The 19,425-nt window shown below is 44.4% G+C and overlaps 1 protein-coding gene across 1 annotated transcript in view; it reads left to right on the top strand.

Moving 5' to 3' along the window:
* The first annotated feature begins 415 nt into the window (after positions 1-415).
* Positions 416-19,425, top strand: part of MMP17 (matrix metallopeptidase 17) — a 191,786-nt gene continuing 172,776 nt past the window's right edge. Inside the window, exon 1 of the mRNA XM_033953675.1 lies at positions 416-640. Coding sequence (XP_033809566.1) covers positions 503-640 — 138 coding nt within the window. The 5' untranslated portion in view covers positions 416-502. The remainder of the gene's footprint in view (positions 641-19,425) is intronic.

Genomic DNA, 19,425 nt, shown 5'->3' with positions numbered 1-19,425 from the left:
CTCCAGTCCTGGGAGATGAATGCGAGAGGGAGCAGACAGGACACCGTGGAGGCTGTCTAGTGCTTCCCTTTCTCCAGATCTGCTCAGCAATCCACACTGGTCGCGGATCTCTGAGGAGTCTCTAGCGCTAGAGGAGACCGAGGAGCAACTTTTTCTCCCATTTCGCGGCGCTTGGAGCTGTCCGTGGTCCTGCTCTGGAGCGTTCCAGTGATCCTTTAGCCCGGGGAAACTAAAGTCATGTAGCCTGGATCTATCTCGGTTTTCTTTCTTTTTCTTTCTTTTTTTTTTTTGCAATTCTACCCCCACCCCCCAAGAAGTATCAAGGTAATTTTTTAAAAAAAAAATGTGATTTCTTTTGCTCTCGTCTGTATTGGAGCCGCCGGATTTGGGGGTCTTTTGTTCTTCGTTGGCTGAAGTGATGAATTCGGGAGGGATGTGACTCGGTGAACGGAGCCGGTCGCTAGAGCCGAGACGGAGTCTCGCCTCCCGCGCTGGTGGAGGAATGCAACTGCCGCTGCCCCGAAGAGACACGAAGTCTTTCCCCCGGGAGATGTTTCTGATCGCCCTCCTGGTTGCTTTGCAGGAAGCCTTCGCTGCCCCTTCCGCCGCCCCCAAGGCCGAGGAGATTAACCAAGGAGTTGTAAGTGACCACGTTTTTTTTTCTTCATTCGGGCGCACATCTCTCTTTTCTCGCAAAAGGTTGAGCTGCGGCTGTTTGCAATGCTTTGATCACTGAAGTCTAAGAGAGAGAGGTGCAGATTGTCCAGAGGGTTTGATATTCTTTTAGTATATCAAAGACGGGGGGCACTAGAAAAAACAACAACAACCTAAAGACCACAATCGTGGAGAAATGATGCATTTTATTTCCTGAGCAGACAGACAGGGAGGGGGGCTGTGCATAAGAGGATGCCTTTTATTCTTTCATTCTGTTCTCGTGCCACTCATTCATGCAGCAGATTTCGGCTTTCGTGTGCAAGCTTCACAGAGTGGGAAAACAAATCCACGGGACTGTGTAAGCTTAAAAGGGGCTCGGTTTCAGCACCGAGTGCCGAGGCTGCTTTAAACAAATCACTTTTGTCCATTTATTCTTCCCCCCCACCCCATTTGCTCACCCAAATCTGCTGACAGGCCAAAAAAAAAATAAGTTAACACAGCACAAAAATTGATGCTCGACTTTGCAACACTGGGGTCATTCTAGTTGCACTTAAAAATTTGTGCAAGAGTTCTTAACTAGAAATGGAACCAAGGCAGAGGGGAATCAATAGGGGCTGAGCGGTAGTCCCAGACTCTCCTTTCTCCCAATGTGCAGGCTGCTCACAAAAACAGCAGCAGGGATGAGGATTTTATGACCCTGCTGGGTGGTAATGCCTGCCCAATCTTGCAGGCTTGACTACAGTCAGGTGTATCTATATGTCCTGCCTGCTCCAGGAAATTGCAAAGGTGGTGAGTGGCGGTAAAGAGGGAGGGGGAGGTTAATCCAGTGGTCGGCAGATTACGAAGTCTACCCACTGGTAAATCTGCTGTCAGCCGAGTTTAGTCGCACCCCCACTGCACGATGCGGTTTGTCCAAAGGTAGGAAGGAACCCTTTATTCTGGCCCTGGCTCAGGCGGGGGAAGCTAAATACGCCTCCTTTTCTTCTAAAGGAATCCAGTCAGGTAATTATAGGGTGACATTCGCAGCGGGCGATTGCAACCAGGGTGACCGCAAAACTAAATGGGGCATTTGAACCAGCATTGCAAAACGCCTAGGAGATCTAGCTAAGTAGTCTGATATGGACTCATAAGAGTATATAATAACCCCCCCCCCCCCCACCCCATTGAAAGGTTTGGATGTTAATAAACGTTTTTAGCCAAGTCTGTTCTAGAGAAGATAAAATGCTAGAGCAGTGGTTCCGGGTGTGCTCTAGCACAGTGGTTCCCAACCCTGTCCTGGAGGACCACCAGGCCAGTTGGGTTTTCAGGATAGCCCTAATGAATATGCATGAGAGAGATCTGCATATAATGGGGCGCCAGGCATGCAAATCTGCTCCATGCATATTCATTAGGGCTATCCTGAAAACCCGACTGGCCTGGTGGTCCTCCAGGACAGGGTTGGGAACCACTGTGCTAGAGCACACCCGGAAAACGAAATTTCAGTGTAACCTTTCTGTAGCCATTTTCAGTGTGAATGAAAGGCTAAGGATACAGGTTTTGGAACAGCTTATTTGCTTTTTCTTTGTTTGAAATTATATCTTTTATAATCCTTTTTTTTTTTTTTTTCCTAAAGTGTATGTCTATTGCACTTTAATTCTCACCACCTCCTAGCATTTGAACCTTGTTTCTCTAAACCAGGGGTAGGGAACTCCATTCCCCGAGAGCCGTATTCCAGTCGGGTTTTCAGGATTTCCCCAATGAATATGCATGAGATCTATTTGCATGCACTGCTTTCAATGCATATTCATTGGGGAAATCCTGAAAACCTGACTGGAATATGGCTCTCGAGGACCGGAGTTGCCTACCCCTGCTCTAAACACTGGCTTAAGGGAATTTATCAATACAAATTCCCTAAATATATTGTGTTCCCTCAACGCCAAGGAGCACAACATGCAGATGTGCTTTCCCAACAATGCCACTGGAAAACCGATATGTTGTAACTATGGAAATAGAAACCTCCACTCGTCCCTGAAAAAGTCAGCTTGAAAACTGCTAAAATGCTGTAACCCGTCAATAAACAGAGATAGTCTAGGCAGAGAGGAGTGTAGCTTAAATCCGTTGCACCTGCTCAAAGGCAGAAAATCATATTATGCAGTTTAGTGCTGCCTGGAAGAATAAATGCTTGCCGAGATTTCTTCCCTGCCAAATAAGAGGGGGTGCTGAAAAGTTCTCAGCCCAGCCAACCGGCTTCCTAAATTCTGAGCCTTATCTTGCCACTGTAGCTGAAAAGAGTATTATCTTATTTCATTAAGTGCCAATCTGCAGAAACAAAATTCTAGGTTTTGACATTGTTGCAGATCGTTGATTGAACCATATCCACATCACTCTTTTCTTGGTTGGGCTGAGAGCTTTTCAGCACCCCCCCCGATAGGTGATAAGAGCAGACCGTGCGTGTCCAAAACATAGAACTGAAAATCCGGGGAAGAAAAGTGTTTTGTTTTTATTATTATTTTTGCACATCCAGAAGTAGTGCCCAGCCATCAGAAAGACTCCAGCAAAGCACTTAACTATTGTATTGTTCTGGTCAATTTAATAATTTGGAATCGCTGTGAGATTCTAGCACATAATCCGTACAAGGAGCTGCGGAGAAGTTCCTAGACAAACCAACAAAGTTAGGGCAGTCTCCATCGAGAGCTGTACACTTAGTCCGGCGATTTTCCAGTTTTTTCTTTCCGTATTTTTCCTTATTGTTTCTCGTAATGTTGGTTGGGCTGAGAACTTTTCAGCGGCCCCTTGTAAAACAAGGTGATTTGCAAGCAGCAACTCCAGTCAATTGTAATCAACCACACACCTTACAAAAAAGTGCAGAAAATGGACAGCCATGCAAATTCCATTAAAAAAAATGTAGACTTCTGCATAATATTACATTCAGCAAAATGCACCGGAGAGAAGAAATTCAAACATGTCACTTAGCGTTCATTTGAGAGGAAAAGAATTGATTGGATGGTGGAATTGAGAAAAAACAAGGAAAGCTGTATAGAAGGCATGTTTGTGTTCCAGTTTGCTGAGGGAACCAATACCATCAACCTGTGGAATCAGCTGAATTCTGTTGTTCAACTGCTGTTTATTCCTTATGCCACCATCCGAAGAGATTTGCTATGGGCAAAGAGGTGGCAGTGACAAGAGAAGGCCGTCTCTGTGAGGACCGGGGTGGGTGTGGGAGTAGGAAGGCTTGCAGAGGTATGCCCACCAGTTGATGAATCCAATTGGAAGGCTAGAAAAAATGTACAGTACTGTAGTGCGGGATTAAACCCACCAGGTCTGGTACCAAAGGGCGGAGAAGGAGCAGGTGAAAAGAAAGTATCCCGACAGCAAATTTGCATCTCGGCTATGTTTTTGCATCCTAGTAAGGTAGCTGTTTCTTGTCTACTTACTGATTGTAGATACCGAGAAGAAAGTGCGCAGAAACCAACTCAACATTTGGGAAACTATGGGCTCCTTTTACTAAGGTGCGCTACGCAGAAAATACTAATGCCAGCTCTGTGGAGGCGTTAGCGTGTAGCGCGCGCTAAAACCACTTGCGCAGCTTAGTAAAAGGAGCCCCATGTGTAGCTTTACTGACGCTAAATAATATATGCCCAGGGAAGATCTTGTGGGCATTGGTTTTTCATTAGCTGAGATAACTGACCAGTAGCGTTTGTGAAAATTGTGCCATACAGTTTTGTTTTGTTTTTTTGTCTTTCAGTCTTTAACCAAGGGATAGGAAGTGTACACTTTAGAATGATCAAGCCAGCATATTATAAAGCTCCTACCCAATAATACCTCCTCTCCCCTCTTTGCCCCCCTAACAAATGATAAGTAAGAAAGCAAGGGGAAATGCAGATAGATTTATTTTGCTGTTTTTCATTCAGCTGGGTTTACTTGACATTTGTGAAGTTCAGTCAGCTCGGAAGAGAGGTGTCTGCTTCCCGGCCTAGGTATCTGATTGCTTTAGTGAAACCTCCAATATATGCATCAGGGATATGGAGCAAGCAGACAAAACATATTCTGTGGCTTTTACAAAGTCACAAGAATAGTAGGACTCAAAAATATGCAGTAAAGGTCCACCTCTTCAGTGAGGAAAAATGGCTGCCAGAGCCTGCCAGTAGGTTGTAATCAAATCCAGTCTTTTTGACTGATGGATTTAATACAAGCATCAAAATGGTTCAGTTCCAATAAAGGACTACATAAAGAAAACAATTTCAGTTCACTTCAAGATGTGAGTACAGTTATGAAGCACTAGATCTCATAGGAGTCATCTGGATTTTGAAATACTTACTTAAGCATTATCTAGGTATCCTAAAGAAAAACCAGAGAACTCTTAAACAGTCCCAAACTAAAATAATTTGATTCTTTATTGGGCACAATGAAATGAAAGGGAAATGATCTGAAGTTCTTTTATCTGTCCTCCTGTTGAGGGGGTACCTGGCAGAAACTTGTTGATTCTACAATCCGCTATAATAAAACCCTTAGCGCGCATGCGCAGTTGAAACTCCGTGCGGCCGTGATCCCTGATCCATGGCTCCGTGTCGCCGCAGCGGTTTGCGACGCGTGCGGCGGTTTAACCAGCAACGTTCCTGCCCCGATCTCCGACACCGGCTGACTTCTGACGACACCTCTCCTTCTCACCAGCAGCGGCAGCAGCCGCGGGGCATTTGCTAGGCCGGCCTACTTCGATAATGCGAGGCGGGCCGGCCTAGCAAAAGCCACAACGCTGCCTGGCCTAGCAGATTCTGGACAGTGAGCAGGTAAGGGAAAAGGGGTACTACTGGACAGGGGGGGGAGGTAAAAGGAATGGAGAAGGGAAGACAGACAGGGGGCAGAAAGAAAGAAATGCCTAAGTCTACACATCTGTTCTAGCACCCGTTAATGTAACGGGCTAAAAAAACTAGTACATAATAAGAACATAAGCATTGCCCTATTGGAAAAGTTCAAATGTCCACCGAGTCGAGTATCCTGTTTCCAGAAGTAGCTAATCCAGGTCACAAGTACAGGATTCCAAAAGAATAAACAGATCTCATGCTCTTTATCCTAGGAATAAGCAATGGATTTTCCTCAGGTGCACTTTAATAACAGTTTATGGAATATTTTTCCAGGAACCTGTCCAAATCATTTTTAAAACCTTCTTTAATGACTTTTATTACATTCTCTGGTAATGAATTCCAGAGGTTATTTACACACTTTTACATATTTTCTTCAAACCGCTTAGAACCTAACGGATGTAGCGGTATATAAGAAATAAATTACATTACATTACATTACACTGAGGCCCGGATTCTCATCGGGACGCCGAAAGTTAGGTGGTGGTAGGATGCCTAACTTAATTGTTTTACTTGGTGCTAAATGACGCAGTAATTGACCGTGTCATTTGAAAGCAATTAAAAGTAATTAAAAAAAAAAAAAAAGGCACCGCTACGCAGTCTTCAGGGACCGGTGCTTAAGTCCCTGCTGGCTAGTGGCGCATAGTGATGCTGAGACCTGGGAGCAGCCGTGGTTAGGGGCAGTGCCAGATTTCTGCGTCACTGGCCGCAACAGAAATGTAGGCCTGTGAAAACTTGGCCTACATTTCCGGCACCTAGGGTCACATCAAGCTGCAATTCTGGACGCAGCGCCTGTCAGTGATTGACACACGGCATTCACCCGATTTGTAGGCACCTGCCGCAGCAGCTGCCACTTACAGAATTAGCCTCTGAGTGAAGAAATGTTTTCTCTGATTAGTAACTTCATCGCATGCCCCCTTGTCTTTGTATTTTGGGAAATAGTAGACAAGTGATTCACCTCTACCTGTGCCATGCCACTCAGGATTTTAGCTTAGCTGTCTCTTCTCTTCTCATAAAGGAGTCACTCCATCCAATGGCTTAGCGAGGGTGATTGGAGCCCAGGGCAGTGATGCCCCTCCCCCATCCTCTTCTCTGCCCCCCTGCTCCTTCCACGATCCTCCTTCCTTTCCTTTCCCCCCTATCTCTAATTCGCCGCTGCGAGCAACAAGAACTTCAGCGTGCTCCTCACGACTCCGTCGACTCTTCCTTTGACATCACTTCCCATGCGTGGCACCCAGAAGTGACGTCAGCAGGAGAGACGACGCGGTCGCGAGGAGCACATTGAAGTTGTTGCTCTTGGCAGGCAGTGGACAATTAGAGGTATGGGGAAGGGATGGGGCCATGGGGAGGAGTGGAAAGAGGCAGGGCAGAGAGGAGGAGGGGTGCCAGCACCCCTGACCAACATGGCGCCTGAGCCTGCACTGGCTGCCATTTGGGGCCAGTGTTTTTATAACTTTGGGTGTATTTTGTTATAAGGCACTTTTTGGATTATTACCTTCTTATTTGGTATCCTATTTGAAATTGTCTTATTCAACAAAATGTACTAGAAATTCCGGTATGTTCATCTTCCCTACCCTAAGGGCCTGCCGTTATAAGACCTTTTTGGACAGCACATTGGAGTATCAAGCAGGGAAGATGAACTCCTGGATGGGCCCATTGATTACTCAAGCCTAATCTTATTTTACATTTAGGAAATCATTAAAAACTTATTTATTTGATGAGCAAGAATGTTGATTCATTTAATATTCTTTTTTTTATTATTAATCTTTATTGATTTTCAAACTTTGACAGTGCCGCACAATTAATTTAGATATACCGTAAACACTACAAGAAAGGCACTTTAAATACACAATTAATACATAAAACAATCATTCCCCCCCCATAACTTGTTATATTAATTAATCTTTATTCATTTTTAAAGCTCCCAGTAAGTGTAACATATAATACAATCATTTATACTTAAATCACACTTAATATAACATCAAATTCTAGACTATATCGAATAATCCCTCTCCCTTTAATATTCATGATGGTGTTTTTATTCTTCTATTTCACTTTTGTTTAACATATTTTAATCAATTTTGTACTATTTTATTTCTGTTTATCATATTTTTAATCAATGTTGTACTAATGGTTGTATGCAGAAGTGTATTTTGAAATTGTATTTCTTGCTGACTAGTTTCAGTTTACTGTTGTGAACCGCCTAGAACTGTTGGTGGGGTGGTATACAAGAAAATAAAATTATTATTACCTTGAGTATTGCGCACAGTTTTGGTTGATGTAACTTTTCTAATTCCACTAATCATATGATTGAGATCTACAAAATCCTGGTGTAGAATGGGTAAGAGTGAATCGATTTTTCACCATTTCAAAAAAGTATAAACCAGAGGACACTGAATGAAATTATATGGAAGGACAGTAGAGTCTTGGTTAACTGGGTCTGTTAACCAGGCCTGTGACACAACCGGCAAAACAATTGCCGGTGTAAAAAAAAAAAAAAAAAATTAAAATTCCCCCGAAGCACCAGCAGCAGCATCCTGAGCCGCAAATCCTCCCTCCCTCAAGCCCCAAGCAGGTACGAACCCCCCTTCTTCCCGCCCAAAACACCAGTGCAGCAGCAGTCCTGAGCTGCAAAGTCCTACTCCTTCCCTCCCTCAAACCCCAAAGTGGCAGAAGCAGGCAGCGGTCCAGAGCTACTCCCTCCCTTCCTCCATCGCTTCCTTACCTGAAGCGCATCGGTCAGCAGGAGACACAAGCTGGTTGCAGCCAGCCCCGGCAGGGCTTTTCCTCTGATGCGTCACTTCTCAGAGGCAGATTACAGAACCTAAGGAAGCTACCCAAAGCAGCTCCACAGACAGATGGTCAGAATGCTGAAACAGGAAAGAGGCTCTGACCACTTTAAACCACTCTTGAAGAGCAGCTGTTTCAGACCTTGCCTCTCTATATTTACATTCAGTGACCCAACTTGGAGATGCAGCCTTTCTGTTTAATGTGGGGCCTACCGCGCTAAATTACTGGTGTGGTTAAGGCAAATTGCTCAGCCAGCCCCTAGGAAATGTGTTTGTCTATGGGGCACTCCTGTTCACCTGCTGGATTCTCAACAGTGCCCTTGGTTTTGTAAGAAAGTCACCCTGTTGCTCTAATAATAATGTCACACACCTGATTCCAGCAGTACACATTTTTACTTCTTGCTAAGAACAGGGTTAGTAAAAAAGCATAATTCATAGTATATAGTAAATGAAGCCAATAGGCCAAGTAGGCACATGCCTAGGGCCCGAAATGGTCAAGGGGGCCCAATAAAGGAGGGCATCAACATTGTTTGTTCTAAACGGCGATGGGCCCCTCCAGCATCGATCAGCAACATGCCCCCCCCCCCCGATCGGCAATGCGGGCCCCACCCTGATCGGCAATGTGGCCCCCCCCCCCCCCCAATCGACGGAAAGTAAGACAAGCAAGCAACACGGGTAAGAAAGGCAACGTGAACTGTAATTGTGCAAGCGGTGCTGCTTGCCCAAAGCTTCCTTCTGACGCAGCTTCCTGTTTCAGCCTGGGCGCGTGGTGGGATGGGGCGGGGCAAGGGGCCCATTGTACTTGTGTGTCTAGGGGCCCTCGACGAATTAATCCTGCCCTGGATGCAAAGTCAGGATTGTATCTGCTGTTCCCTTAAATCCCTCTTCCCTCTGTTTTTGGGCTGTAAATGCTGCTTCCTGTAGGTTCCATCCTCCCAACCCCGACCCCTTTATTTTTAGGTATTGCTCTTCTGCAAAGCTGCAAAAACTGCAATGCTGGCATATGCATATACAACTACTATTAATTATTTCTGTAGCGCTACCAGATGTACACAGCACTGTACAGAGTCACAAAGAAGACCGTCCATGCTCAAAAGAGCTTACCCTCTAAACAGACAAGACAGACAAACACATGCAGTTAAGGGGAATGGATAATCTGCTGGCTGGGTTGGCAGGCAGAGGGAAGTACAAGCCATTGTGACATCACTGATGAGGTTGATTCTTATTGGTGGAATGAGGCATTATGACATCACAATCTCAGCTCTGCTTCCCAAAGACTGAAACTCTTCATATTACTACTACTACTACTATGAATTATTTCTATATCACGCAGTGCTTTGCAGAGTCACAAAGAAGACAGTCCCTGTTCAAAAGAGCTTACATTCTAAACAGACAAGACAAACAGGATGACATGGATACAGTTAAGGGGAATGGTTAATCTACTAGCTGGGTTGGTGGGCAGTGAGGAGTAGGATTATGGATTGAAGTCTATATCAAAAAGGTGGGTTTTCAGTCTTCTTTTAAACAAGGGAAGGGAAGGGGCTTGGTAGACAAACTCGGGTAATTTATTCCAGGCATAGGGGGCAGCTAGATAAAAGGAACGAAGTCTGGAATTGGCAGTGGAGAAGAAGGGTACAGCTAAGAGCAGCTGATCTGAGGAACAGAGTTTTCTGGGAGGTGTATAAGGAGAGAGCAGAGATATTGAGGGGCAGCAGAATGAACACACTTGTAGGTCAGGAATAGAAGCTTGAACTGTATGCGAAGGCGGATAGGGAGCCAGTGAAATGATTTAAGGAGAGGAGCGACATATACTGGCATAAGTCCTCGTGACCAAAGTAGAGTGCCAAATTCAGCAGTCACGCTATTCTATAAGAACATAAGAATTGCCATACTGGGACAGACCAAAGGTCCTTCAAGCCCAGTATCCTCCAGCCCAAGTACCTAGCTAGATCCCAAGTAGTAAAACAGATTTTATGCTGCTTATCCTAGGAATATGCAGTGGATTTCTCCAAGCCATCTCAATAATGGCTTATGGACTTCTCTTTTATCCAAGCCTTTTTTTAAACCCTGCTAATCTAACTGATTTCACCACATTCTCCGGCAGCAAATTCCAGAGTTTAATTACATGTTGTGTGAAGAAATATTTTCTACGGTTTGTTTTACATCTTCATCACATGCCCCCTAGTCCTAGTATTTTTGGAATACTACTCCACTTCACTCCACTCAGTATTTTATCATCCCTATGCCCTCTCATTGCAGAGCTTCCTTTCAAATGAAAGAGACGCGACTCATGCGCATTTATGCCATGTGGGTATTTAAACTTGTCTACATATTTCCCCTCTCCTGCCTTTCTTCTAAAGTATACATATTGAGATCTTTAAGTCTGTCCCGGCTAGCGCACCCGGCAAATTAACACGCACTATTACGCGCGCTAAACCGCTAATGCGACTTTGTAAAAAGAGCCCACAGTTCTGCAATAGGCAGCTGAAAAACTGAGTTGTGTTCGGTATGGGATCTAAAGTGACAGACTGGATTAAAAATTGGTTAAATGGAAGGAGGCAAAGGGTAGTGGTAAATGGAGTTTGCCCCATGGAAAAGAATAATGTTAGTGGAATGCTGCAGGGATCTCTCCTTGGGCAGGCTCTTTTTTAACATCTTTGTGAGTGATATTGCAGAAGGACTGTCTAGTAAAGTTTGCTCGACTGGTAAAGTTTGTCTTTTTGCATATAATACCAAACTCTGTAATAGGGCAGATATCACGGAGGGTGTAGATAACATGAGGCGGGATCTAGCAAAGCTTGAAGAATTGCGCAGAAATTGGCAACTGGGATTTAATGCTCAAAAAAAAAATGCAGGGTCGTGCACTTGAGCTGCAAGAAAACAGTATAGTATAGGGGGGCGAAGTGGTTCATAGTCAGATGTGCGCATGACATAAGCGCGCGGACAAATGGGCGCAGACAAGTGAGCGCCAAGACAAGTGAGCGCAAGATAAGTGAGCGCAAGACATCTGAGCGCAAGACAATTCAGCGCGAATGGTTCATAGTAAAATGCATACCTGCAAATGAAGAAATTTGGAAGTAGTGTCGCTCTCACCAAAGGTGAGTGAAATCCACGCAAGACAAATACCTGTTATAGAGCAAGTTCTAGCAAAACCAGACCTTTGCCTATAACGGACACAGTGAGGCAGCGAAAGGAAGGCGGGCTGTTCTGAGCACCTATATGAGGAGGAAAAGTAACCATAGTATTGAAAATGCATTCACACAGGTTTACGTGAACGTGGTGAATGTGCACGTGATCGCGCTCCGCCATTTTGTGGTGCGTGCGCTCAATTGTCATTGCGCTCAGTTGTCTTGCGCTCAATTGTCCTTGCACGCAATTGTCCTTGCGGTCATTTGTCGTTGAGCTGAATTGTCCTGCGTGGAGTTGTCCTTGCGCGCAATTGTCTTGCACTTACTTGTCTTCACGCATTTGTCCACGCACTTTTGTCTAGCTCGCATTTGACTTGCCACCGGCGAAATACTTCTGTGTACGAAAGAAGAGCAAGACTTGGGGGGTGATTGTGCCTGAAGAGCGCAAGTTGGCAAAGCAGGTAGAAAAAGCCAGGAGGATGCTTGGGTGCATAGGGGAGAGTGTGGCGCAGTGGTTAAAGCTACAGCCGCAGCACCTTGAGGTTGTGGGCAAGACTCAGGAAGAGGAACTATATACAATCGCAGTAACTCAAATATATGTCCTATATGGAACAAACAGGGATCCTTGAGACACTGCAAGGCCTCACCACCACACACGTACACACGCGCTCCACTCACTCAAAAACAAGAAGAAAGGAAAAGAAGTAGAGAAAAGGCCTCAGTTAAGCTTCGTATGGCAAAAAAAAAACAAAACCTATACTTCTCATAAAGCAAGCAAAAATAATGAAAGCACTTGCACACGTGTGGTTTAATAAGCAATGGTAGAAAGACAGGCACTGTAGCAGCCCTCAGAAAAAAAATCACCGTATGAAAAAAGCACGCCGAAAACACTCTCATAAACCAATTGCGTGGGAAAATCTACACCTCAGCAAAAAAAAAAAAAAAAGGTCACTAACGATTGTGACATTGCTAAACAAGCAGGAACCCCCTCCCCCCCCCCCCCCCCCCCGAAAACTTAGCTGCCGACGACGTCCAGGCTGTCTCACAAGCGACCTCAATCAGCGCTCTTTCACCCAGACACCGCAGCCAGATGAACCCGACAGAGAAATCTCCATTTCACTATGCTGCGTCAGGGGTTAAGGTGTTCCTGCATCACAGGCAAAGGTCAGGACCTTCCGTGCAGAGCTCACACCAAATCCACACAAAACATTCTTTTGGCGCTTCTTCTGCGACTATTCTTCCCCATTGCCCCAGGTACATTAGATAGACAGAGATTGTTTTAAATCGTTTACATAGTATTCCAATGTACCTATCATTTATAGGACCCCTGAAGAAGACAATCTTGTCGAAACACGGACCATGTTGGGTCCTATGTTTCTCCTAGGACAAGCAGGATGAGTCAGCCACATATGGGTGTTGTCCCAACAGCTCCCAATTTGCGGATAAGCTCTCCAATAGCTCAGAGAGATTTTTTTTCTCTCTCTCTTTCTGAGCACATGCAGTGCCCGGGCCCCACTGGGCATGCCCGAGCACTACCCATTTCCCCCTAATTTCCAGTCTTTAGTTTCCACCCATTCCCATCGGTCAGATTTTCTACAGCTCTCCATTACAACTTTTCTGCTCATCACCTTGAAGATGCCTGAATCATCAAAGAAATAACTGGGATGCAGGAGAAGGATGAATGCATTGGACCCTCATGAATTGTGCGTCCATGGATTGGATCCGGCGCACGAGGTTCCGTGTTGCTTGCATTGTGCGCACACGTCTTCGTGAGCACGCAAGCTGACCCCTGCTTACATTGTGCCTGCTTGTATCCGCACGCACATAAGCCGAACCAGCCCTTCTGGAAATGTGCCCACCTGGTTTTGTGAGCACTCCAGCTGATGAAGAGGACACTGAGAAACTCCATGGAAAGGAGTGAAGCCTGGGAATCAGCCTGCACAGCCAGCCTGATCGTAAGGCAGCAATGGGGTATGTAAAATTGGCAGGGGTAAGGAGCCTTCAGGATGCCTGGGCTCTGCCCTGAGTCCCTGCATGCATCAAGGTAAGTCGACAGCAGTAAGAGAAAAAAAAATCTCTCTGAGCTATTGGAGAGCTTATCTGCAAATTGGGAGCTGTTGGGACAACACCCATATGTGGCTGACTATCCTGCTGTCCACAGAGAACCTACGTTACAGGTAAGTAACTATACTTTTCAGCTGCACAAGGGATGGGAGGGAGGGATAGAAAGACACTGCAGAAGGGGATGGGTGAGAGGGGAGGAAAGATGCTGCACATGGGGGGGGGAGAAAGGAAATAGGAAGAATTGGGGTGGAGGAGAAGAAGGAGAGATGATCATTAACAACTTATAAGTGACATTAATTGCACTTAATTAGAGGGGAGGCGCCTAACTTGTTAGGTGCCTACCAGTTTGAGTACAGAAATTATACCATGGATGTTTTTTAACGCAGAGCTTCACAAAACATAGGTCAGATCCCATATGGGATCTTGAAACCTGCATTTGGGGGGTCATAGTCTGGTTAGGCACATTATAGGATGTCATTATCCTGCACCACCAGGGATCACATGCAATTTGGGGTTGTGGCCTCAGAAAGACTGGCGAGCACTGGATTAACTATTCCTCAAAACCGAGCCAAAACAGGGCAGTAGAGCATCTTTGCATGGGAGGATGAAACTAACCCAGCTTTCTCCTCTCCCCTCCCCTCCATCTCCCTAGTTGCCGATGCCGTGTGGGGCAAAATGGTGGTAAGGCCATGACCCTAGCGGTCCATTCTGTTCCACTACCTATGACACAAACTGTAATGCACCTGCCAAACAGAATCTTTTGGTAGTATTAGGAAGACTGGGAAGGTCCATTAAAACTGTATTGGGTTATTTTGTTTGTGTGGGGTGTTTTTTTTTCCCATTTTATCTGCTTTCTGTTAAAGGTAGTTATGTGCCATCGACTCGGGCTCAAGTCCTATCGACTTGATGAACTACAGATGTAAGAGATCAGTTTTATGCTAGTCTGGTAAGGTTCTCCAGGGTCAACCCCATGGGGCTTTTTTCAGCATGTCCAGCCATCTGATTCCAGATCGCCCACCTTGCCTGGTTCCTTTGATCTTCCCAAACATAATGTCCTTCTCCAATGATCTTTCTCTTCTGACGATGTGACCAAAATATGACAGTCATCATTTCATCATTTTTGCTTTGAGGGACATAGCCAGTTTGATCTCTTCCAAAAATCAATTTGTTAGTTCTTCTTACGGTCCACAGCACACATAAAACCCTTCTTCAGCACCAAAGCTCAAATGAATCAATCTTCTTTCCGCCTTGTTTCCGTATTGTCCAGTTTTCACATCCATAATTGACCACTGAGATAATGAGTGTGTGGACAAGCTTGATCCTTGTTTGGAGTGTTTCTGCCTTGCCTTTGAATTCTTTGTCATGAGCATTCATTGAAGAGCGACCCAATGCTATTCTGTGGAGTATTTATTTCCTGCTAGTTGCTTCTTTGTTTACGAAAGAGCCCAGGAGATTGAAATCCTTTACAACTTCTGTTAAAACATAGCACAAATATTTTACTCCTGCTAATGCATTCGAATGTAACATATTGTACCCTATAATGTTGTGCTATTGAGTCTGCTCTTGAGCAACTCATGAAGCTTCATGAATGTAAATATTAACCGTCTGTGGCAAATTTTCTAGGTTTCTTGTTTATTAATAGTTTGATCTCATTTGCTGTCATCAGAGCTGAAATATTAGACTCCTGCATACATTAATTTTAAATTTTAGAATCTGAATATATCTCAGAGGCTGTTTCTGCTTTTTGTGTGGTTTACACCATTGTTTTTCAACCTTTTGACACTTATGGACCGGCAGAAATAAAATAATTATTTTGTGGACCGGCACCGGTCCACAGACAGCCAGCAGTTGAAGAACACTTGGCTAAGTCGTGGGCCAGACCCCGCCCCCCATCTCCACCCAATCTCCGCCCCAGACCCCGCCCCCATAATAGTACTAATTGTAACACCATTTTTTCCATTCATTTTTCATATACACACACACACAATATAATCGTATTAGCAACACATAATGGTTAATCACAAAATTAAACTACACAAAGCACACTGTATGCTTCTCAACATTCATTCCTAACAGAGCACAGATAATCCCATACAAATATGGGACCAAAAACGAAAAGTACTAATATATACACACAAACCATAAGATGCAAGACTGTGAGCAGTACAACCCCAGAGGAAAAGAAACAAATGCATTTCTTTCTGAACAAATGCATTTCTTCCTGGAAAGGCTTCCGATTCAGGCACAGGACATGCATAGGAGCCTCTGCCCACGGCTTTGTGCACTGCAGCACTGAGGAAGAGGGAGCCGGCCCGAAGACAACACTGCATCGATCACACCGTGGACCGGCGGCTGAAGAGCACTTTCTGGGGCCCAATGCACGTGCTGGCCCTGTGGACTGGCAGGAAATTTCTGCAGACCGGCACCGGTCCATGGACCGGTGGTTGAAGAACACTAGTTTACACAGTATGGACTATGAGGGTCTGCTGAAAGTTCTCAGCCCAGCCAAGAAGAGAAAGATGTGGAGCCATGAAACTTACAAGTTATTCCACACTTTTCATTTCATTTCATATCAAATGCATTCATCTATCTGCCCCTCACTATCTCTCTTCACTTATGCCTTCTAGGTCGTTTATGAAGATATTGAACATGATGGGCCCAAGAACCGAACCCTGGGGCACACCGCTTGTCACCTTCTCCCAGTCCAAGAACTTCCCATTTATGCCCACCCTCTGCAATCTGTTTTCCAGCCATTCGCCTATCCATCTTAGTATTTCCCCTTCTATTCCATGGCTTTGTAGTTTCTTCAGAAGCCTTGCATGTGGAACCTTGTCGAACGCTTTCTGGAAGTCCAAGTATCTTATATCCACCGGTTCACCGCTATCGATTTGTTTGTTCACCTCCTCAAAAAATTGAAGTAAATTCGTCAAACATGATTTCCCCTTCCTGAAGCCGTGTTGACTAGCTCTGATCAGTTCGTGATTTTCCAGGTGTTGCACTATGCTATCCTTTATTAGTGCTTCAACCATCTTCCCAGGAACCGACGTAAGACTCACAGGTCTATAGTTGCCCGGTTCTCCTCTCGATCCTTCTTTGAAGATTGGGGTGACATTCGCTATCTTCCAGTCATCTGGTATTCACCCGGTTCTAATTGACAAGTTAGCTAGGGATTGTAATAGTTCTCCGATTTCTACCTTAAGCTCCTTTAGCACTCTTGGGTGAATTCCATCTGGTCCAGGGGATTTGTCACTTTTTAGTTTGTCGATCTGATAGTATATCATGTCCAAATCCACGTTCACTGTGGTGAGGCTTTCCTCAATTTCTCCTTTGAATACTTTTCCTGTTTTGGGCATTGATGCAGTGTCCTCCTTGGTAAAGACAGACGCAAAGAATGAGTTTAGCCTATCTACAATCTGTTTGTCTTCCTTGATGCACCCTTTTCTTCCTTGGTCATCGAGAGGGCCCACTGCCTCCTTTGCTGGTTTTTTCCCTTTTATGTATCTAAAAAAAGGGCTTGAAGTTTTTGGCTTCTTGCGCTATCTTTTCCTCATAGGCCTTTTTGGCGTCTCTTACCGCCTTGTGACACTTCTTCTGGTCGACCTTGTGATTGTTCCAGGCCTCCGTTGTGTGTTTCCATTTTTTAAACGAGTTCCTCTTTTCCCTTACTGCATCCTTCACCTCTTTAGTTAGCCAAGCTGGTTCTCCTTTGTTCTTATTTTTCCTTCCTTTGGATATCTGCGGAATGTACACCATATTTGAGCCAGGGTTTGCTTGGTCTAAATACCAGCTCCAGTCCATAACAGGTGCCTACATGTAAAACACACCCACGATCCACCTCCCATGGACTAGGTGCCTATCTGAAAGTGGTAGGTGCCTACCATCCAACAAAGGGCAATTAACATCAACTACAAGTTGTTAATTGCCAATTATCAGCGCCAATTAAGATTTTTAAATAATTAAGCTCCTAGATCAGCTAGGCATGGCAATCTAGGCGCCTAACATTAGGCGTTATTTATAGAATCGGGGCCAGAGTGCTATTCTATGAACAATTTGCATCTGTGCGCCAAGATACTGTTATAGAATACTAGCGTGAATCTGAATAGATGTGGAGAATGACACAGGGACAAATTTGTCCCCTTCCCCACAGGAACTCAATTTCCCCATCCCGTCCCCCTGAGTTTTGTCGCTGTCCCTGCCCCATTCCTATAAGCTCTGCCTTAACCGCACAAGCCTCGGACGCTTATGATTTTAAAGTGTTTGAGGGTTGTGCAGATGAGGATGGAACTTGCAGGAATTGGGCAGGGACAGGAAAAGGACTTGCGGGGACGGAACGGGGAAATTGAGTTCCTGCGGGGACGGGGACAAATTTGTCCCCGTGTCATTGTGCTGACATTTTAGGGATCACCATTTACACCAGGTGAATGACAGGCATAAATTGGTGTACATCACTACTCTATTTTGCAAAAAGTTGAAAACATGGCTTTTCCAAAAATCTTCTCTCCCCCATGCATCTCTACCTCTCTCTCTCTCTCTCTCTGCCCAATTTTCCTCTTTCTTCTTTTCCCCATGTGCACCATGTCTTTCCCTCTCACTCCACACCTATATCCAACAGTTCTCTTTTCCTGTTCCCTCACCCACTGGCAGCATCTTTCTTTCCCTCCCTTCCTAACTTCCCCCCACCCCCTTGCAGCATCTGTCCTTCCCTTATTCCCAACTCCAGCCCCCCCCCCCCTCCTCTTAGCTGGATCTGATCTCTCCCCAGATCCTTATTCTCCTACTAGCTCCCCGCCGCTGTATTTAAAAATCTTCAGGCAGTCGGGGCTTTCCATAACCCAGACAAACTGCCAGGTTTTGGAAAGTCCCTCCGGGCACCCAGACAGTCCTCTAAAAAAAGGACACGTCCGGGTTTTCCTAGGCATCGGGTAATCCTAAACATACCTCACCTACTGAAAAAGACCCGCCCAAAATTCAAAAGAAAGGCAAACATTTGTGCACAGGAATGGGCAACTGAATCAGAACAGCAGTTCAACTGCTTTAGGACTCTGTTTCCAATATCATACAAGTGTAAATTGTTTTTTTGAAAAAAAAAGACAGTGTTTAGGTCCCATCAGTCATTTCACTGAGATACCTTACTGCAATGAATTTTCAGGACATGGTAAGTAACCAAGTTTCCAAGTTTCTTTATTCTTTGATGTACTGTTTATCAAACAAGTAACTAAACGGTTTACAATAAAAAAAATTAATTAAAAAGAAAACGATACTGTTCTGTTCGGTATGTCTATGAGGAAAAAAAGTCAATTATCAGCACATAACAATAAGCTTTTGATGATAATGACGGGTGTTGCTATGCAACATATTACTAACAACTGGAAAAATTATAGTAATCTCAATTATACGTTTTGGTGGAATTTCCTGTGTCTATTTACAAGATGGAAAGAGCAATCGCAATACAGAAAGGAAGTTATAAAATTTTTTTAAAGATATGGAGACCGATGGTTGATTTTTGTAGTGAATAGGCATCATTTTTCTTTGATAATATACATAGGGGGGTGGGGGGATTGGAAGATAAGATGTAGCGAAATTGAAATTTTGAAGGAATATGATAGTTTTAATGATTGTATAGAAAGATGGGAGGGGGAGGGTTTTTAATTAATTTACATATTAAGAATATAATGTATGTGTTCAAGTGTTATATGATAATATTTCATGTTGTTCTTTTTGTGCACTTGATGTAAGCTTGAAAAAGAATAAAGAAATTTTTTTTAAAAAAAAGAAAACGATAAGAGAAAAATGTAAATTCACTTTCCATAGGCCTACTCTGTTGACTCCTTAATAAAAATGATACAAAGAAAATGATAAAAGAAAAAAAACAACAACAAATTATTAAAAGGGAAGCACATAACAAACTGACTTACTGGAACAAATAAGGGAAAGAGGGGATCAGGTACGTTG

This window comes from Geotrypetes seraphini, chromosome 8 (genome assembly GCF_902459505.1).
Source record: "Geotrypetes seraphini chromosome 8, aGeoSer1.1, whole genome shotgun sequence".
NCBI lineage: Eukaryota > Metazoa > Chordata > Amphibia > Gymnophiona > Dermophiidae > Geotrypetes > Geotrypetes seraphini.
The sequence above is the reverse complement of the archived record's forward strand: the minus strand, read 5'-3'. Positions and strand labels throughout refer to the sequence as shown.